This window comes from Streptopelia decaocto, assembly GCF_964273445.1.
Source record: "Streptopelia decaocto genome assembly, chromosome: 13".
Taxonomy (NCBI): domain Eukaryota; kingdom Metazoa; phylum Chordata; class Aves; order Columbiformes; family Columbidae; genus Streptopelia; species Streptopelia decaocto.
In genome coordinates, this window is record NC_138668.1 from 12,953,381 (window position 1) to 12,971,964 (window position 18,584).

Genomic DNA, 18,584 nt, shown 5'->3' on the forward strand with positions numbered 1-18,584 from the left:
CAATATAGGAAAGGTAGAAAGATGCAAGCTAGGAAAATGTGTTTGGGAAGTTTGTCTGATGTCAGTGGTAAGATCTGTTTACAGTTTCACATAAAGATGCTACTCCACTACCCGGAAAAGCTTTATTCATGTCATTAATTGGCTGGGCAGAAATTTTTGTTCATTTATTCATATTTTTAAGGACAGGACACTTGTTAATTGTGCTGGAACCAACCGCAAGTAGTAACCAAATGACAGGACACTTGTTAATTGTGCTGGAACCAACCGCAAGTAGTAACCAAATGAAAGGCTGAACTGTCAAACAGCGGAGTCAACACAATAACAACCCTTGATGGAAAGCAACTATATTGATTATAATATTTTTAAAACTTTACTCTGACTTCTGTTAGGTAAAGCAATGACATGCAACAATTTTAGCACAATTATTGAAAAACTAACATAAACCCAGAAAAAAAAGTTATTGTTTAAGCTTTCTCTAACCTGACAGCCAGGAGTTATGTTCATGTGGACAACCATTAAGTGAACTGAAAGTCTCCTTGCATGAAATACCTTGGTTCTATCCAACGGAGACAATATTCTACCTCTTTAAATAAGGATTTAACATGTTAAAGTGTTGTTGACTGAGATTAGATTTTCAAAGTAGTTTTACTTTTTCTTTTCATTTTTTCCTCCTTTATGTCACACCTTATCAGCGTGAAATTATCTAGTGAAAGACACACTATGTACTGGGTTTGCATGCTCTAGTCAGGACTGACACCTGAGCCTGTTCACGTTTCAGTTGACACTGCCATGAACAATAGAAGGCAACTGCCAGTTGTACCTGGGAGTAACGGAGAGGATCATCATCATTTGTTTCCATGCTCAAGCTTTCATAAGGTTCAAAATCCTCAGAGTACTCGAGAGGAGGCTTAATGCAGAGTTTATCACCCCTTTCTGTTTTAATCTCCACAGTTTTCTGTTAAAAGAAGCATACAGGGGAATTGGACATCTTTTGTGCTATCAGCAGTGCAAAAAGAATAATCATTACATTTTACATAACAATATCCAGATCAAGCAACATTTTTCCCCTCTTTTCCATGAAGGTTTCTCTCCTCCTGGGGTCATCCTTAGGCCCCTGCATCAACTGTCTGGTACAACCTGCATCTTACTCAGTGGTTGCACATTTCCTTAGCTAAATAATGCCAGTTGCTGTAACTCTGCTATCCTCCCATCCAGTTGGATAAAAGACTTAAGCTATCATTCTAAGCTAGTCTCAGGCAGTCGCTAGTTTTTAGTATAGCTGCCTATATTTGGCTAACTTTCCAATCTGGTCAAAGGAGACACCTCCTTCTTCATTTGGTTCTTGTGATTAGAATGATTTAGATTATGACTAGACACACATTTGGCAAACTTAGCAAATGAGTTCTGACAGGCCAGTATGTAAGCAGTGATCTGCTGAAAGAGCAGCTGAGAAAATGAATTCAACTAAGCAGCAAGGGTGATAAATAAAGTAATACAGCCTTACAATTTGAATGTGCAATATGTGCTGAAAGAAAAGAAAACCTGCTTGATGTGAACACTTGATCTGCAGTGACACAGACCTCTGATCTCCATTCACTCAAGCACAGACTGGACATCCAGCCAGGGCAATTGCTAATCAATTAAGGTAATTATGTGGGTGAAGTTGTTCAGAATTCACATTTGTTCTGTTGATGAAGTCATACTCCTTCACAGGTTAAGTCAGATCCTTCTTCACACCAAAAGAAAAAGAGATCATTGAAGTTTCTTCAATGAACCAAGAACTATGTAGCTAATGGCCCTAAATTTCTTATAGGCAGGGTATTTTCATTATCCATAAACATGTTTCTTCTCCTCTGTTTTACTAGAATCTGTCACAAATTATACCTCAAGCTATGCAAATTACACCTCTGTGTCCCTTAATACTACCGCAGGGTGGAGAACAGCAGTGACAGGAGGGATGTATCTCCAAAATGAGATTCTCTGTTTTTGCACCAGATAAGCTCTGTAGGCTTGCTATCAGAGATGTCAAGCAACAGCTATTTTGCTGGAGGACAGAGTGAGCCAATCACATCAAGTTTCTGTGATGGATGTGACTGAAACCAGACCCTTTCAATGAGATTTGCCTCTCTGGTCTTCAAAGTACACACAAAACTGGTCACGGTATCATTTCAAGGTACCACTCCGTATCCAGACCAAACTAAGACTCAGATTCTATGAGAATCCCAACTGCTCACTATCTACTAGTTGCAATCAATTTCCCCTAAAATTACTTACAATCTAAGAATTAGTTCAAAGATGCATTCTGCAAACTGTTCCTTACCTGAAACCAACCTCTGCGTTTCATTTTCCCTGGTGCCGTCTGTGTGCTGCATTTTTGCAACTCACTCTGTTCTAGCTGGGCTGCTTTTTCAGAACACAGAGACAAGAATTAGAAGGCAGAAAATACAAATATAGTATTTGACAATACACCTTAGCTCATATTCTTTTTTTTCCCAGATGAGGGCAGAAAAGCAAGTCTTTCACATGTGACTGGTATCAACACCGAAAAGGCGTTCCACTTTGCATACTGGCTAGGTGTCTATCTGTAGTAGGAGTTTTGAACCTCTCCAGGGACAGTAATCATCGTGTGTATTCAACAGAATAAATTGCTTAAAGAGACATTAACTTCACAGCAAGTAAAGCCCCATATTCATTGATATGAAAGTATAGCAATATGTTCTAGAATAGGGGCACAAATCACTAACTCCCAGCTGGGTAGACAGCAAGCTGTCTTAGGAAGCCAACTGAGCCCAGAATCCAGACTACTAAAGGCAGACTCTGATAGACAGGGCCCCAGTGAACAACAGGCGATGTGCTGAGTTTACAAAGAAATTGTGTGTATTTATTCTCAAACTCAGGAAACATAAGGTACTGGCAGATCAAATAGAATGTATTAGGTATTTAACACACTGTGCAGAGAATAATTCTTCATATACAAGTCGTAAATGAAGGACAATAATTTTCCTTCATTTCCAAGGCAAGGAAGAGTTGGTTTCAGAACTTCTGCAAAAATTCTTTGTATAGTCAAACAGAATTAAGGGTGTCTATGCAGGAAATGGTGCCAACTTATAGTGGAACCATGGATTTTTGAGAAGATGCTTCCATTGAGACACAGACACAGACAACCTGCATGTCACATCAGCATCCTCAAGGGAACAAGAACATCACCAACACTCTCAATAGCATCCTAAATAAAGGCATCTCATTTCCTATGTCCAAGACAGATTTACAGCTTCCATTTCTTCTCAGTGAAAAAAAATAGCTGATGCAAAACCTTTTTTCTTCAAGCCATAATTTAGTGGTCACCCTAAGCCAGCAGAAACTGGCACTACCTATAAAAGAAGCAGTCGTCCTACAAAGGTCATAGAATCAGAAAGATTTAGTTTGAAAGGAACCTCTGGAGGTCACCTAGTCCAACTTTACATTCAAAGCAGGACTTACTTGAAAATTAGATCAGGTTGCTCATTACAACTCTCATTACCACTTTTTCTCTTTTGGGTTGGACAAAGCTACACACACCTGTGCACGTTCAGAGAACTGATATGGGCAAGTTTTAACTGAGGAAAAACATAAAAGAAAGATTACTTTTAACTGTAGTCACTTGTACAATTTGGTCAACCATGAGATTGCACAAATGCTGGTACAAGCAGGGAGGAGAGAGCAGGCACAGGGTAGGACCACTCTTGGAGGAAACAGGGTATGCTTACATCAACTTACAGTAAACATAAAATTACAGAGCAAGAATAACAAGAGGTTGTCCTACTGCTTCAGCACGAAGTACCTGTCTCTTAGGCCTGAAACAGGACTAAGAACAGAAGGGAAAAGGAATGGACTGCTCCAAGGAACAAAAACAGCCCTTCCAGCTGGAGCTCCTGCTGCTCCATTACACTATTCCTACCTAACTCCAGAAATACTTCGCAGTGATTAGCATTGGTGCTGATTGCTATGGGGTTCTTCTGGCACTGAGGGTGAACTGTCCTGAGATTACAAGGCTAGAAGTGTGATCTGGTTCACTCACTGCTTTGGGACACAACTCGAAGCACCTTTCACTTCCAATTTCTAAGCAATCCATCTCTTCGAAGCCACTGCCCAGAAGGCCACTAATGTATGGGGGTACAGTAGGACTCATGCTGCCACCACTGAGTGTTTGGTTCTCAGAATTGTTTGAATATTTTGTGATGAATTCACATGACCAGGTCTCTCTAATCCAGGAAAAAAAAAAGAGTAGTTCAAATTCCAGGCAGAAGGTGATACAGCTGAGCTAGTCATCTGTGCTACAAACATTGCTTCAGAACAAAAAATGTCCTTCTCATGAGATGGATGGGATGCGAATACCAACCACTACCTGCTTTGACACACAAAATAGGTTCACTGGTGTCATTGCCTTGGAGACTTGAGCTGACAGTGCCTGTTCTAGTAGCTGAGAACTGAGTAGTACATCATCAAAACATTAGTCATAATCAAAGGTGACCCAATGCTACCCTTTGTGACCACACGGACATTCAGTAGAAGTACATACATAGTCGTGAAACTATGTTTGGGTTCTACACCCAAAGAAATTACAGTATACCTAGAGACCAGCTTCACTACCTTATAAGCCCATTTACTTTAATTCATTTACCAAGCCTGAGCATAAAAAGTTTATCAATCACGATTATCATTAATTACTCCTAGGGAACACAGACAAAGAAAACAGCCCAGACAAATAGATTTATGATTACACTTTCAGGAATCTCAAAGAGGGATTTGTGCCCATTCTGTATCAAGTATCACACACTCCTAATTTTTCACTGAAGACTAATCCTATAGATGGATGCTTTAGAAATAAAAAATGATGCAATAACTCTCAGGGGAGATCAATAGGGAAGAAAATTCTGCACTGTATCTCAGCTAGAAATAATTTCTGTAAGTAAAATCATATTCAATCCTTGAGAAGAAATGCCTAGAAATGAAACAGACCACAAAATTGCTCAGGTAGTACCCCCAGGCAAGGAGTTTATACAGATCACTAATGACTCCCACTCTAGACTCTAGTGGTAAAATCAAACAGAATAAATATGACAGGATGATGGTTTAGTTGAGATCTTTCATTGCAACTACACGTTTAATATAACAACATTGCATAGCTAAGAAACAACAAAACACTGAATTCTCTTCTGCGGAGATAATGCTACTGTCTCTAAGTTGGTGGAGTAGAGGAAGGGAACAGAGACTGACACTGAAGTTTTTAAAGTTCCAAAGACAAGCTGAAGTATTCTACATTAACTGCATCAAATGGCATTAAGCGGCCACAAAACAAACAGCTTTGATTAAGCTTAGAGATGGCAGCTGCACAGCAGAACTTCAAGAGGAAACGTCTCTTGACACAGTTCTGTTACAGCTGCTGCCGCAATATCCCTGCGCAATTTTTGGAGCAATAAGTCAGAGGTTGTTTTATACCCTCTTTAGCTACCTACAGGTGTACCATCCCAGTATGGCAGAGCACACAATTTCCTTCTTTTTCCAATAATGAAGACCATGAACTTTTTTGCATCTTTACATGCAAGTTTTTACTTTCATATAGAACGGTGAAACCAGGTGACTATCTGATTTCCCATCACCATCCCCTATAATCCGCAAGAAATTATATAGATAAACCTGAACACGAACTTGAAAACAAATAGTTTGTACACAGAGTAGCAGGAAAACAGAGGGAAAAAAAGAGATCAAAGTTAGTCATGGCTAGAACAGATATTGAAAGAAAAGTTAGTTTCTGGTATTGTTGACATTAATAAACCTTCAATCATAATAAATTATTATGCAACTTTTTAAACGTGTCATCTTCATTTTTAAGAAAGACTTAAGCAGACACCATCAACACAGCAACAGATTAAAAAGATCCACTCTACGAGAGGCGGTAGCAAGTGTGAGGATAACAGACCAGGGCTGGTAAACTGCCTTACACGGGGATTTAGCAAAATCAACTTTATTTTCATTATGCTAAACAGATTAGAAGGCCAGTAAGCTCACACTTTATACCTTCATACATGCAAAATTATTCCCGTCGCTACATTGCTCTCTATGCCTGATAGAATTAAATTAGACGTAAACCACACATTTTTAAATAAAGATAGCTAATCACTGGCAGACAATGGTAGGTTTCCTTTACTTCAAATATTTAAATAAAGATTAGCTATATTTTTAAGACAACTATTATAGTTTAAACATAATTTATGAGCTTAATACATCTATTACTGGATATAATTTGATTATAGTCTATGTCATCAAATGTCATTTGCCTACAGGACACCGGACTTCGATAACCAGATCAGATAACATTGGAGTCCATCAGATCTTAAAGCCTATGAATGGTGTTACGTATCAGACAAATGCATACAACTGTTTTACACCAGAAATTTATATACATCTATAATCTTCTAGTTTTAGTTATAAGTGTTTGACAAACGGAGAGGTGAGGAAATTAAACTTTGGAATTAGAGAAGGATCAACTGAGAAATCAATAGTGTGTTGCAGAGACTGTTCCTTACATAGAATCAGCTTAAGTGCTCTGGTTAAAGAGTCCCCTGGAATTTCATTCCACCAGGTTAAAATGCTGTTGTCTCTTTATCAGTCTGACCTTACCAATTTTATTACAGCTCTGATGAGTAAATGTTTAAAATAGTTATAGATGGCAATCTCTGTAAAACTCTCATGTAACTCACCATTTGTCCTGTTGGTCTTTGTCTCATTTTTAATGTAGCCATGTGAGCTAATTCTTCTGCGGTAATTTCTCAGCTCTGAATTAGCTCCATTCAGATACAGAGAAAATCCTTGTTCTAACTGCTCCAGTTTGATTTGTATGGGATCCTTTCTTTTTAAGCATCTCAGTAGCCTGGTGTAGAAAGCATAATAATTCATCTTTACACAGTGCATATACAGATGGTCAGATTAGCAATAAATACAAAACCACACAATGTCATAAAGCAGAAAAACATGTTCATAGTTCAAATAGCAATTTCAGAATGTAGCTTCCAGGACCTGTTCCTGTTCTGTAATGCCTGTATGAGTACCTGCATGCTGTGACATGTAAAGTTTCACTGAGCCTCTCCCTTCTGAGACTCTTTCCTGTGTTGTTTCTCATTTCACATTCTTTTTTCCAATTGGTACTTAGTATATTTAAAATTTCTTCTTGATACTTTTTAAGAGCCTTACTTAGAATTTTTAAAATGTTTGAGCGCTTTTCAAGAAAAAAATTACAAACAAAAATATTATTTGTGATTTGAAACTTGAGGTGGAAAACCCCCAATCAACAGTGCAGTTAAAGACACCAGAAACTTAAAGTCTGGTTAAAATAACATTAACAAAATACCCTTCCCCAGGCTCAATTTCAGTAGAACACACACATTCCCTCTTCCAAGTCTCATCTTCCCTCCTTTCGCTGTGGGTTATACCTAGTCCATCCTAATTGCTTCGGTGAGGTGACATGCACACCAGGAGGTTGAGGCCACGTGAGTGACAATTTCCACCTGCCCCTCTGTGCTGTTTCTGCTTCCCTCTGACTCCAGCGTGGGTCAATCCACAGGCCAAAGTCCCCCAGCGGTGTATCTGTTGTGACACAAGTCACCTCATTCCAAGAGTGTCCCCGGCAGCCCCATAGCCAGGAGAACCGCACGCTTGGCAGCCACCACTCTCTTAAATCCACACCGGCTCCTCAGACTGATGACATTTTGGCACATGATGGGCAGCCTCTGTTAGTTTTGGATCCAGCAGGACCTGATCTGCCCCACCACAGGTTACACTGCAGCCCCCACCACCCAAAGCTGCCAGTTCCAACCCAGAGAGAAACGCAGCCGGTGTTCTTGTTCTGCCTGGTGCAGCTGCCACCTGCTCATTGCGTTGTAATTCAGCAGCACTTGTTTCCACCAAAATTCAGAATTAGAGCTCTGGTAGTAAGGATGCAGGTTGTTTCAATCGTTAAATAATTTGTTTTTATCCTTTCTTAAAACCAATTTAGGAGACTACATAAGAAAAAAACTCACGTTCACAAAAATTGGCTGTTCTTCTAACATAATTGTGGCTTTTGTAGGTTGCTTTTTTTGTCTTTTCACCAAACCATTCAGTTTGTTATAGAATTTGAGTAAAAATCTTACGGCTTCTGGTAAAGGAGGGAATCTGACAAGAAAGTTCTGTAGACCCTTCTGAATTAACCTATGAAATTCATCTGTCTAGGGTACAATGACAGGAAGGTTCATAGGAACGAAGATTAAAAGAAATGTTTTAAAGTTGTCTGAAAGATACTGAAGTCTGCAAAAGCAATCTAGGTGTTCTTATCTCTCACCTTAGCAGAACCTGACTTTGCACATTTAACTTTAGCAACTTTTGCTAAATAAACTTCCCTGTAAGCCGTGGAAGCAATATGTTATTAATAAATATCTATATTTAAAAGTATGCTGAAGAAATATTGCGGTGTCCTCTAGAAATAATAAGTTTGTACTTAGCAAACAAAGGGAAGAAAAGAGAATCACCTGAATGCTTTAAGACACGGCAAGTCAGGCTTTGCATCACAAGTTTAAGACCCAAGTTTCTAAACTTATACTCACAACTGCTGATATTAGGTACTATATTAGAGTGTACACAACAGATATTGCATTCTCAATGGTGGGGACAATTCTGTATCTTACCGGTTTCTCTGCTGAAGGAATATTAAGTATTCGTCATGTTTTTCATCAAAGTCAGTCACCATGTCCTCAATATAAAGCTGAAATGAGAATATAATTGTCACACTGAAGTATAGCAATGATTTCCTACAGAGAAAGGAAGGTTTTGCACCCTCAGAGGCAAGAAAGGTATAAACTGAAAAGAGCTTCTCCTTCAACAAAGCATAAAAGTCTCAGTGCAGTAAATAAAGATCCTGAAGAACAGAGGAAACTTTACCTGTTGTGATTACTTTTCAGATCCCTTCACAATTTACCAAAGAGCCTACAAATTATAAAAATGGAAGGAATATGCTACAATGAGCTTATAATCCAGGAACTGACAAGCAAGTCAATCCTGTAAGATGATTTTATTGTTACTGTTGATGCCGTCAGTTACTTCCAAAAGTTATTCACTACAGAGGTTGTATCCATTTAAAGTGTTTAACTGAAGATTTTACCTTGCTTGCCTTACAGGAAATATGAACTTTCCCAGCAATTCCCACCACATATCCCAGAGTTGCTGCTGCAAGTTGTGGTAGGGTGTTCTCTTACACACTCACAGGCCTACACTTGTCACCGAAACATTTAACTTAGTTCTATGCCAAAAAAAGAAACCCCATATTTTGTCTCTTACCGGCTACGGAGTATTTGTCCTAAAATGCGGCCCTTTCCCGCGCCCTCGCTGAAGTAACACCGCGTTAGGGCTGAACCGACCGCCCTCCCGAAGGGCTGAGCAGGGCCTGGGGCCCAACGCCCCTGCGCTTAGCGCCGGCACCACCGCGCTCAGGAGGAACCCCGGGGCAGAGCCCCCGCCGCACGGACACCCCGCGGCAGCTCAGCGGGCACGGCGGCGAGCACAGGCCGGGCCGCTGCCCTGTTTATGCGTTTCCTTGGTTACCGTCGCAGCTGCGACCTCACTTCCGGCGCGCCGACCCCGCGCCCGGAAGCGGCGGCGGGGATGGAGGCGCTGTGGGCGCTGCTGGACGAGGTGGCCCTGGAGGGGCTGGACGGCGCCACCCCGGGCGCGCTGTGGCACCGCCTGGGCACCCGCTCGCCGCCCTTCCCGCTGCCGCTGGAGCCCGACACGCAGCAGCTCCTCTGGGCCGCGCTCAGCGCGCAGCCCGACATCAGCTTCTACCTCCTGCCGCGGCCGCGCCCGCCGCTCCGCCCGCACGACCGGTGAGGAGTCTCGGGGGGACCCGCCGGGCCGCCCCGCTCGGGGCCGCCGCGCTCTTCCCTTCCGTTCCCTTCGCGCAGGGGCTCGGGGAGCGCTCGCTGCTGTGTCCGGGGCAGCGCGGGGCGGGTTCCCGGCCCCGCTCGGGTTGTGCTGAGGACGCTGGAGCGGCCGGGTGGCGGCAGGCAGGGGGGAGCTGGGGCTTGCAGCAGCTCCTGTGTACGGGTCCTGGCTCCATTCCAGTTCTAATGACTTCACCACCCGAGTAGAAGCAGAATTGATGTGTCCCACTTCATCAGGGTGGATGTAGCTGGTGTTTGCATTTTCTGTACACTAGTATTTATATTCAGAATCACAGACTGATTGACATTGGAAGGGACCTCTGGAGATCATCTAGTCCAGCCCACCTGCTGCTAACACAGGTTCATCAGAGCAGATCACACAGGAATGTGTCCAGGGAGGTTTAATGTCTCCAGAGGAGACTCCTCAACCTCTCTGGGCAGCCTGTTTCTTCTATAGGTTTCTTCTGTTCCCACCACTTCAATATCCTTGAACTTTTGAAGATCTAAAAATGTATTCCCCTCCTGCCTCAGACACTGCATGCTGATGAGGCCTGGTCGAAAGCAAGGAGTGCAGCTCTGCTCTTTGTGTTTTTCCAGTTTTTGAGGTTTCAACAGAGTTGTGTTTTTTCCAAGATACCATGGAGGTATCAGCACTGTTTATGACAATCTTATATTTCAGTTCCAAATTCCCCTTGCTTGGCTAAATGTTGGCCCTGTGCTTTTATTTCAGATACGAAGAAATAGACCTTGAAACAGGAATACTGGAAACCAAAAGACATCCTGTTCCATCAGATGATATTTATCCTGTCCACATGATTTTGGATAACAAAGATGGCATACAAGGTTCCTGCCAGTATTTTAAAGAAAGAGTAGATATCACTGATCAAATAAGGACAAAGGATTTGCAGCCTTGTTGTACCTATGTAGAAGCTGTTGAAAAGTGAGTGAGATCCTTGTATATATGGCATTAAATATTTTTACCTTAAGTTTTGAAATTAGGTCCTCAGTTTGTGCAGATTATAACAAGAATAGTGTGTGTGTGGGGGGGAAGTGATTAAACTCTGTTTTTATAGAACTAATAGTAATTCATTACTTTGCCTTCTGTTTCTTAGATGGGGAGAGAAGCTGGTTATTGTTGCTTCCCAAGACCAGCGTTACAGAGCTTTAATAGGCTGGCAGGGGGACCCTGACTTAAAACTCCCTGACTTCTCCTACTGTATTTTGGAGCGTTTAGGTCGTGCTAGATGGCAAGGAGAGCTTCAGAGAGACCTTCACACCGGGGTTTTCAAGTGAGTTTATATCTTGCTGTTAATATATGAATTAAATCAAAGCTAATAAGTTTCCACAGGTTATTTGTAAAAATCTTTCCACTTAAGAATTGCTCGTGTCCGTTTTGGTAGGATCTCATCGTCCCTACCAGGAGCACTTGGTTCTTGGAGTCTTTATCACTAGAAGTTTTCTGATCTCTTCCTTGAGTTCATTTTACTTCCTGATACTTCCTCCTGCAACCAGAGATTGTCTGTTGGGTCTATGCATGAGTTTCTAGTTTGTGGAAGTTCTTGCTTTCTCTAAAGCACTTTTTCTTCAAATTTGGGATGGAACCATGATTTTCATTTTGTTTTCTAAACTGATGAGTCAGCATCTTATCCTGCCCAAGTTCTGAAGACATTCTTGGATGCCCACCTTTTGTCCGTAGCACTGGCCCTGTGTGACATCTTCGGTGTGACCTACATGGGGGCCTGAGTTACCGGCTCCCAGACTAGAGCACATATTTCACTGATAGGGGAGCAGCCTCTTAGAAAACTTCTGGCTTCATGTTGCGGTGCTGAAGAACATTAGCACTGCTTTTAAGCATTTACTGCTTTTAGGAGATGAAGCCTATGTACCTTGCATAACCTACTGGCATTGGTTTTTTGCCACTTTGGAAGCTGTTTTAGGTAACTAGGATGATGGGAGCAGAGGGGACAACTTCTGTGGATACTTTTCTGTCAGTTCAGTGTCCTGAGTCAGCTCACCGAGCAATGAGATGGACACCAGAGCTATGACAAAGGGGACAGTGATGTTAGCATAGCCAGGACTTAGAAGGAGAGGCTGGAGAAAGAAGGGATGGGGATACAATATTGGTCCAGCTGTCTCGTCACACCATGCCATGGCACTGGGATTTTGCATAGAGACTGTAGGTTAAAATAAAAAGTATTTCTCTCCATTTAATTGGATTAACTATGAAAATCAGTTTCACAGAATATCTGAATTTTGGCACTTCCTAATTTTGAGATTGTCACTTTGAAAATTAACATGTTGCTACAGCCATAGGTAATTTAGGTAAAGTGTTTTGGGATACTGGATAATTAGAATTTATTTGCAGAAGTTCCCATGCCTATAGATATCTTGCCATCTTTTCTTTAGAGTGGATGCTGGAAAAATTCATTATCACCGAAGAGTATTGGACAAAAATGGTCTCATAACAATGCAGTCCCATGTCATAAGGCTGCCAAGTGGAGCACAGCAACACTCGATTCTTCTACTTCTGACTCGCTTTCATGTTGATAGGTATGTGCCACTCAGATGTTTTAAAGATCTCCTGGGTAGACACTGACTTTGTACTGTGATGAAAGTTTGCTCTGCTGTCACAGAACTGTCGAAGTGTCCTGGTATTGCCCTTTCTCAATGTCTTTATTAACTCCTTTCCCAGATGCTGGACAGTGAAAGCTTGTCTTTGAGCTGTAAGAGATAGGATATTCTAGTGCCTGTCACCTGCCTAAAAAAGCCCAAATCTTATTGTAGCATTAATCATTCTGTTAATTTTGAGTATTCTCACTTCAAACACATTTGTAGTAGAATTTTGGGGCGTTTGTATTTTGTTTGTGATTAGAACTTGTGCTTCCATGGATTGCCAATGAAGTAACAGCCTGGACTTAGTCACTGTTCTGTCAGTTGGGGTCTCTTGGTGACACATTCTCTCATGTGCTGTTTACAGAAGGAAAATAAATCTGTAATTCCTAAAACAATCTGAGAACACTACAGCATACTTCTCTAGTGACTGACATTTTGTAAAGGTTTAACTCCAGTTTATAAAGTTACATGCATGCTTACATGTAAAATAATTTTCTTTTCTTGGTTAGGAGGAGCAAATATGATATTCTGATGGAGAGGCTCTCAACTACACTAAGTGCTCGTTCAAACCAGATGGAAACATTAGGAAATTTGAGGGAAGAATTGGTGAGAATCATTACTGTCTTTCAAATTCTCACTCTCATAGAATCTAGATGATTAGTATCAAAGGCAGTCATTCATACTGCCTGGTGTTTAAAGTTGCACAATATTTTGGGGTAGGGTATCAAAAGAAGGATCTTAACCTACTCGATCAGGTTACTCTTGGTTTTTGTGACAAGGAATGAGTTCTGTTCGATCCACAGTTTCAGAAAATGTTTGTTGATAGGTATCGTCATGCAGTTCTTACTTGCAGAATGCTCCTGGTTGCTGCTGCTAGTTTGGACGGTAGAGTTGAAGGGATAAAACACAACCAAGAAGCAACTTGTGCTCTGTCTGGTGTCTGCACTAGCAGGCTTTTAATATCCTTCTTTGATATCCTACTCTAAAATACTGTGTTTTAAGAGCAGGCAGCATGAATGACTAAACACCTAGAGGTGAGACTTCTGGGCTACAGTGACTTTTGCCATTTCTTTTTGCATTAGGGTGTTTGTGAGAGAACTTTCAAACGTCTCTATCAATATATGATGAATGCTGGCCTAGCCAAGGTGGTATCTGTCCCATTACAAGATATACACCCCAATGGAGGACCCTACAAGACAAAGAAAGGTAACTAGAACCATATTTTTGCTTGCTTTTTATGTAATTACATTCGTGCCATTCTTTCTATAAGCTTCAAATCTTAACTTAGAAGACATGTAAGTGAAAATCTGTCTATGCAATTACGTGGAAAAAAGTGTTAATAAAGCTAGAGCACTGCAGCCCAGTTGAATTAAGCATTTGTTCCAGGCTTTTAAGAAATGGATGCAGGCAAGTTTGTTGTGGATCAGTGTAAGCTGTTTCAGTGAATTGTGACTGCTCAAGCCAGTACAGAGAGGAGGGTCAAAGAGCAGTCTGCTGACTTTACAGGTTGAAGTTGAAAAACAAGTCAATAAACTTGACAAAAATAGATTTAAAGTTATATAAAACAAAAAAAAAGACCATTAGGAAATAAGAAGCTAAAGACCATCGTAGTTATGACTTGTGCAGAAATTATGACTTTTGCTGAATGACATCAGAATGCAAAGTTTCTCTGGAAAATTTCATACCAAATTATGAACATAAGCTTCCACAGCACTACCTTGGAATTCTTTAAGCAAGATAGCCAACATCTGCTGTTCAAAAAAGATGTAGTCTACTGAAAGATAGTTTAAAGCATAACCACCTTTGAATTTAATGTTAATAGGTTTGCAAGAACTGCTGATAGCTTTCAAACATGTAGTGGAAAGACAAAGAAGAGCAGGACTGCATGAAGAAAGGGAAGAAAGCAGCTGCTCTCAGAAAAAGATGCAGATAAAACATGTGGGGAAAAAACTACAAGAAATAATAATAGAAAGTATGAGGAAGGTTACTATCACTAATTGAATTAATGTAATAGCTTAAGGAATCCTAAGAGGCAGGATTAAAAAGTAATCGTTCTAAAAGACGAACAGTGTTTTTCAGAGATGTAGTGAACTGAATGTAGGGAAAAAAAATCTGGTATGAACTGAGCATTGCAAATTATTGAGTCTTTGTGAATAGGATTGATCATAAAGGAACAAGTGAAAGAGCCAGTAAAAATGTGAGAACTTCAAGAGGATGAAAGTGAATGCCAGTTACATGAAGTTGGATTGAGTCTCTTGATAAGACATCAAATTCCTTCAAATCTTTTAAGTCTGGGGGAAAGAAATCTCTCTGTAGGGAAATTGTGTTATGAACAAAGTGAAGCAGTGGCCAAAAGTAGGTACAGCATCTACCATGGTTCAGAGAGAAATCTCCCCCATTGTACTGTATAAAAAAGGGAGTGATTTTATGAGTTCATTTGTCATGAAATATACAGATCCGCCTGCTTCCCGTAAGAATCGCAGACTGGTTGGGGTTGGAAGTGACCTCTGGAGATCATCCAGTGCAATCCCCCCGCCGCAGCAGGAACACCCAGATGAGGTTACACAGGAAGGTGTCCAGGCAGGTTTGAATGTCTACAGAGAAGGAGACTCCACAACCTCCCTGGGCAGCCTGGGCCAGGCTCTGGCACCTTAAAGGAAATAAGTTTCTCCTCATTTTCAGATGGAACCTCCTGTGCTTCAGTCTGTGCCCGTTGCCCCTCATCCTGTCGTTGGGCACCACTGAAAGGAGTCTCGTCCATCCTCTTGACACCCACCCTTGAGATATTTATAAACATTGATGAGATCCCCTCTCAGCTTCTCTGCTCCAGGCTGAACAGACCCAGCTCTCTCAGTCTCTCCTTATAAGAAAGATGCTCCAGACCCCTCAGTGTCTCTGTAGCTCTGCTGAACTCTCTCCAGTAGTTCCTTGTTCTTCTTAAACTGGGGAGCCCAGAACTGGACCCAGAACTCCAGATGTGGCCTCACCATAGCAGAGCAGAGGGGGAGGAACAATGTCCCTGACCTGCTGGGCACACTCTGCCTCATGCAGCCCAGGTACTGTTGGCCTCTTGGCCACACGGACACATTGCTGGCTCAGCTGTCAGTGGGACTTCTACACAGAAGGATTAATTTAAGTTCAGAGTTTCAAGAAGGCACTGGAGATCCTCAAAAATATTCTGGAATGGTTCAGTGTATAATAAAATATGTGGAAAAAATTATAATCAAACTCTTACAAAATATATGTTTTACATAGTTGATGCATTTCTGGTTTGAGCAAATGTCTCGCCGTGGCTTGTATGACACAGATACTTTTAGTCACACCATTTAGTATTGTCATTGACAAAAACCTGATTCGTTCTTACACTGTCTTTGAGTACTATCGCACCAGGTTATATTTGTTTATACTTCCTCACACAGAATTAAGTTTCAGAGATGTTCTAATGAGGTGAAGGTATTTGCAAATAAAATCCAAAATGGTAGGTAGTATTCCTAAAAGATAGAGTTTATAATCAGTAGTAAAAATATCTAATTACAATTAAAGAATTTATTTAGAAGACAAGAAAATACAAGTCCATTTATAAACTTGGTGGCAATCCACAAGGCAGTAGATGTGTCCTGTTTTGTCATGGATTGGCACAATGGCAACTGCATTTACTGCTTAAGTATGTCATGAAAAATGACACCTGATGAATCTTTCACTTGAAGGATAATTCCATCTTGTAGACGCAAAAGCTGAAAATCCACATAAATGCCTTCGAAAACACTAGGTTTTAAAGTAGGATTAATTAATAATAGCTGATTTTCATTGGCGATCAAGATAGTTTAATCTCTAGCGTTATACAGGAAAGCAGATAGAAATATGTGGGACACACTGAGGATGACGCCAGAGCATCTGCTATGGGAAGCACATCATTGGGCAGCAGGAGCTAAAGTAAAAAGAATTGGTTGGGTTTTTTGTTTTGTTTTGTTTTTTTCCAAATACTGCTTCGAGTGAAAATTAATGGGCTGTAGAAACACAGAGGGCGTGATAACAGTGCCTGCAGCCTTAGCAGAATGTCAGCACTTAATTACTGTCCTAAGCAGTATCTTAGGATACCGGCAGGGAAAGAATTCAGTGTGAGGAAATAACAGCGGAATCATCTGGCCTGGAGCTCAGTCACACGATTAAGTTACCACCGATTAACTTCATGTCAGCTGGGCTTCAATAACTGATCATATATATAAAAAATAAAATTATTTAACTGAAACTTTAATGATTTCACCTAAAGCTTTCACCTGGCATTTTTTGCAGCAGGGCTGTACCAGAGAAGTAGAGGCGGCTGTAGCTGTTCTCACCGACTGCTGCAGGATGAATTGGCTACTTCTGCAGCAGCTGCTGAATCGTTGTGACTTGATCAGTTGGCAATGTGCACTGAGTTCTAGCTTACTGCTGCTCTCTTAAATTGTTCAGCAGGAGCTGAATGGCACTGCTGATAGTGGCTCATCCTTATATCAAGGAGCAGGATCACGGCAGCTCTCCTGGAGTCATCTGTCCCCGCTCTTCTGCGAGATCGCAGAAGCATAAAGCAGGTGGAGAGTTACTACAGCACAGCCAGCAGACAGTAACGTGTTAAGGTGTGGAATTTGATCTTGTGGCTGGTGAGCAGCAGCGTGATCTGCTCTTGTATGTAACAACCTTAGATTTTTTTTGTCTCTGTTTTCATTGCATGTAATTTCAGTACACCATACATGTTAACAAACCTCACCGTTCCCCAGGTGCAGAGAGCAGGTTAGGACTTTGGACAAGAAATCTAGATGCTTGGCTGCTCATACGTGGTTGAATATAGAGTTTCCATAATATAACTGCTAGCATGTGTTGTGGAATAGGCAGAAAAAAGGCTGAGAAGAGCCTCTTCTCATAGCGATTTTGGAACTGTGCAACATAACTCTACATTTTAGTTACATTGTAGTAGCTCACTGGATGGGGTAGGGCTGTTCTATTTGATCCTTTTCTGCAGGGTGCTAGTTATTTGGTGTATGCTTCCTCCAGCATATATGCATACAAATACATAAGGTGCTAGGACACAGGAAAAGCTATATATATTTTATATATATATGTATTTATATATTGGGAACTGGCAGCAGCACCTGGTAGGACCCACCAGCTGGCATCCAGTTTGATCACTTGCTGAGGAAAGGCAATCCTGTATTAAGGAACAGTTCTGCAGCCAGGTAGCTTATTGTGTCTTCAGATGTACAGTTCTCTTTCATTATGTGATTTGCATTTATAGAAAGTAAAAAGTGCTTTGAGTCTGTAGAAAGAAATGTGTTCTGAAGATGTAATACTGTGGATCAGCACTTAGGCCTTTCGTTGATTTATTTGTACTATTGAAATTTCTCCTGCTACTGCAGTGTTTTCTGCTCCACTCGTAAATCACGGTATTGGGCAGTCCTAATGTTGACACAGATGGGAAGGTTTGGAGCATCTCAAAAATTCAGCTAGTCAGCATTTTGACAGACTCGTATACAGAGAAAAGCTGTTGCAAACCTTTGCTAGAAATAAGCAGTTGTCTTTGGTCTTCTGTGTTCCCCATTGCACAACTACTTCTCTGTGCTGCTGAAAGAAGATGGTTTGAACATGTACACACCCTACTTTTTGTTAAGAGTTGTTCCTAACATTCATGTTCACAGGGACTGATGTCATGGTCCATTGCCTTAAATTACTAAAGGAATTTCGGAAGAAAATGGAAGATTATAATGATGATGATGAAGAAGAGATCATCACAAAAGCTGTTCAGCCTGTGGATATTGTTTGTGAAAGGGATATGCTCACCCAGGCTTATGAGCTAAGTAAGTGATGTAGTGTGACATGCTGAAGACTTTCCCATTGCCTTCTTATTCCTTGTATGTATAAAAGAAACATATATTTTATGGTAGGGAGATTTTAAAGTTCTGATTGCTTTTTATGTATCAGAAAGTGTCAATTTTTCTTGGAAAAGATGAGCTTTATGTTCAGATAAAACTGGAGCTGTAGGTGCTG

The 18,584-nt window shown here is 41.0% G+C and overlaps 2 protein-coding genes across 6 annotated transcripts in view; one reads left to right on the forward strand and one right to left on the reverse strand.

Annotated features, from left to right (window-relative positions):
• KATNIP (katanin interacting protein) overlaps nt 1–9,573 on the reverse strand; it is a 55,695-nt gene extending 46,122 nt beyond the window's left edge. Inside the window, exons 1-5 of one of the 2 annotated variants that reach the window (XM_082064310.1) lie at nt 9,349–9,573; nt 8,700–8,776; nt 6,741–6,910; nt 2,321–2,400; nt 821–955 (exon numbers count right to left, since the gene is read on the reverse strand). In XM_082064310.1, coding sequence (XP_081920436.1) covers nt 821–955; nt 2,321–2,400; nt 6,741–6,910; nt 8,700–8,761 — 447 coding nt within the window. In that variant the 5' untranslated portion in view covers nt 8,762–8,776; nt 9,349–9,573. Of the gene's footprint in view, nt 1–820; nt 956–2,320; nt 2,404–6,740; nt 6,911–8,699; nt 8,777–9,348 lie in introns of both variants that reach the window. The other variant, XM_082064309.1, reaches the window with a different exon arrangement.
• Nucleotides 9,574–9,672: 99 nt separating this feature from the next.
• GTF3C1 (general transcription factor IIIC subunit 1) overlaps nt 9,673–18,584 on the forward strand; it is a gene marked incomplete at its 5' end in the record, with an annotated part of 43,613 nt that continues 34,701 nt past the window's right edge. For all 4 annotated transcript variants that reach the window (XM_082064719.1, XM_082064721.1, XM_082064720.1 and 1 more), the window contains 7 exons: nt 9,673–9,893; nt 10,681–10,890; nt 11,063–11,239; nt 12,357–12,500; nt 13,073–13,169; nt 13,646–13,769; nt 18,236–18,394. In XM_082064719.1, coding sequence (XP_081920845.1) covers nt 9,673–9,893; nt 10,681–10,890; nt 11,063–11,239; nt 12,357–12,500; nt 13,073–13,169; nt 13,646–13,769; nt 18,236–18,394 — 1,132 coding nt within the window. The remainder of the gene's footprint in view (nt 9,894–10,680; nt 10,891–11,062; nt 11,240–12,356; nt 12,501–13,072; nt 13,170–13,645; nt 13,770–18,235; nt 18,395–18,584) is intronic.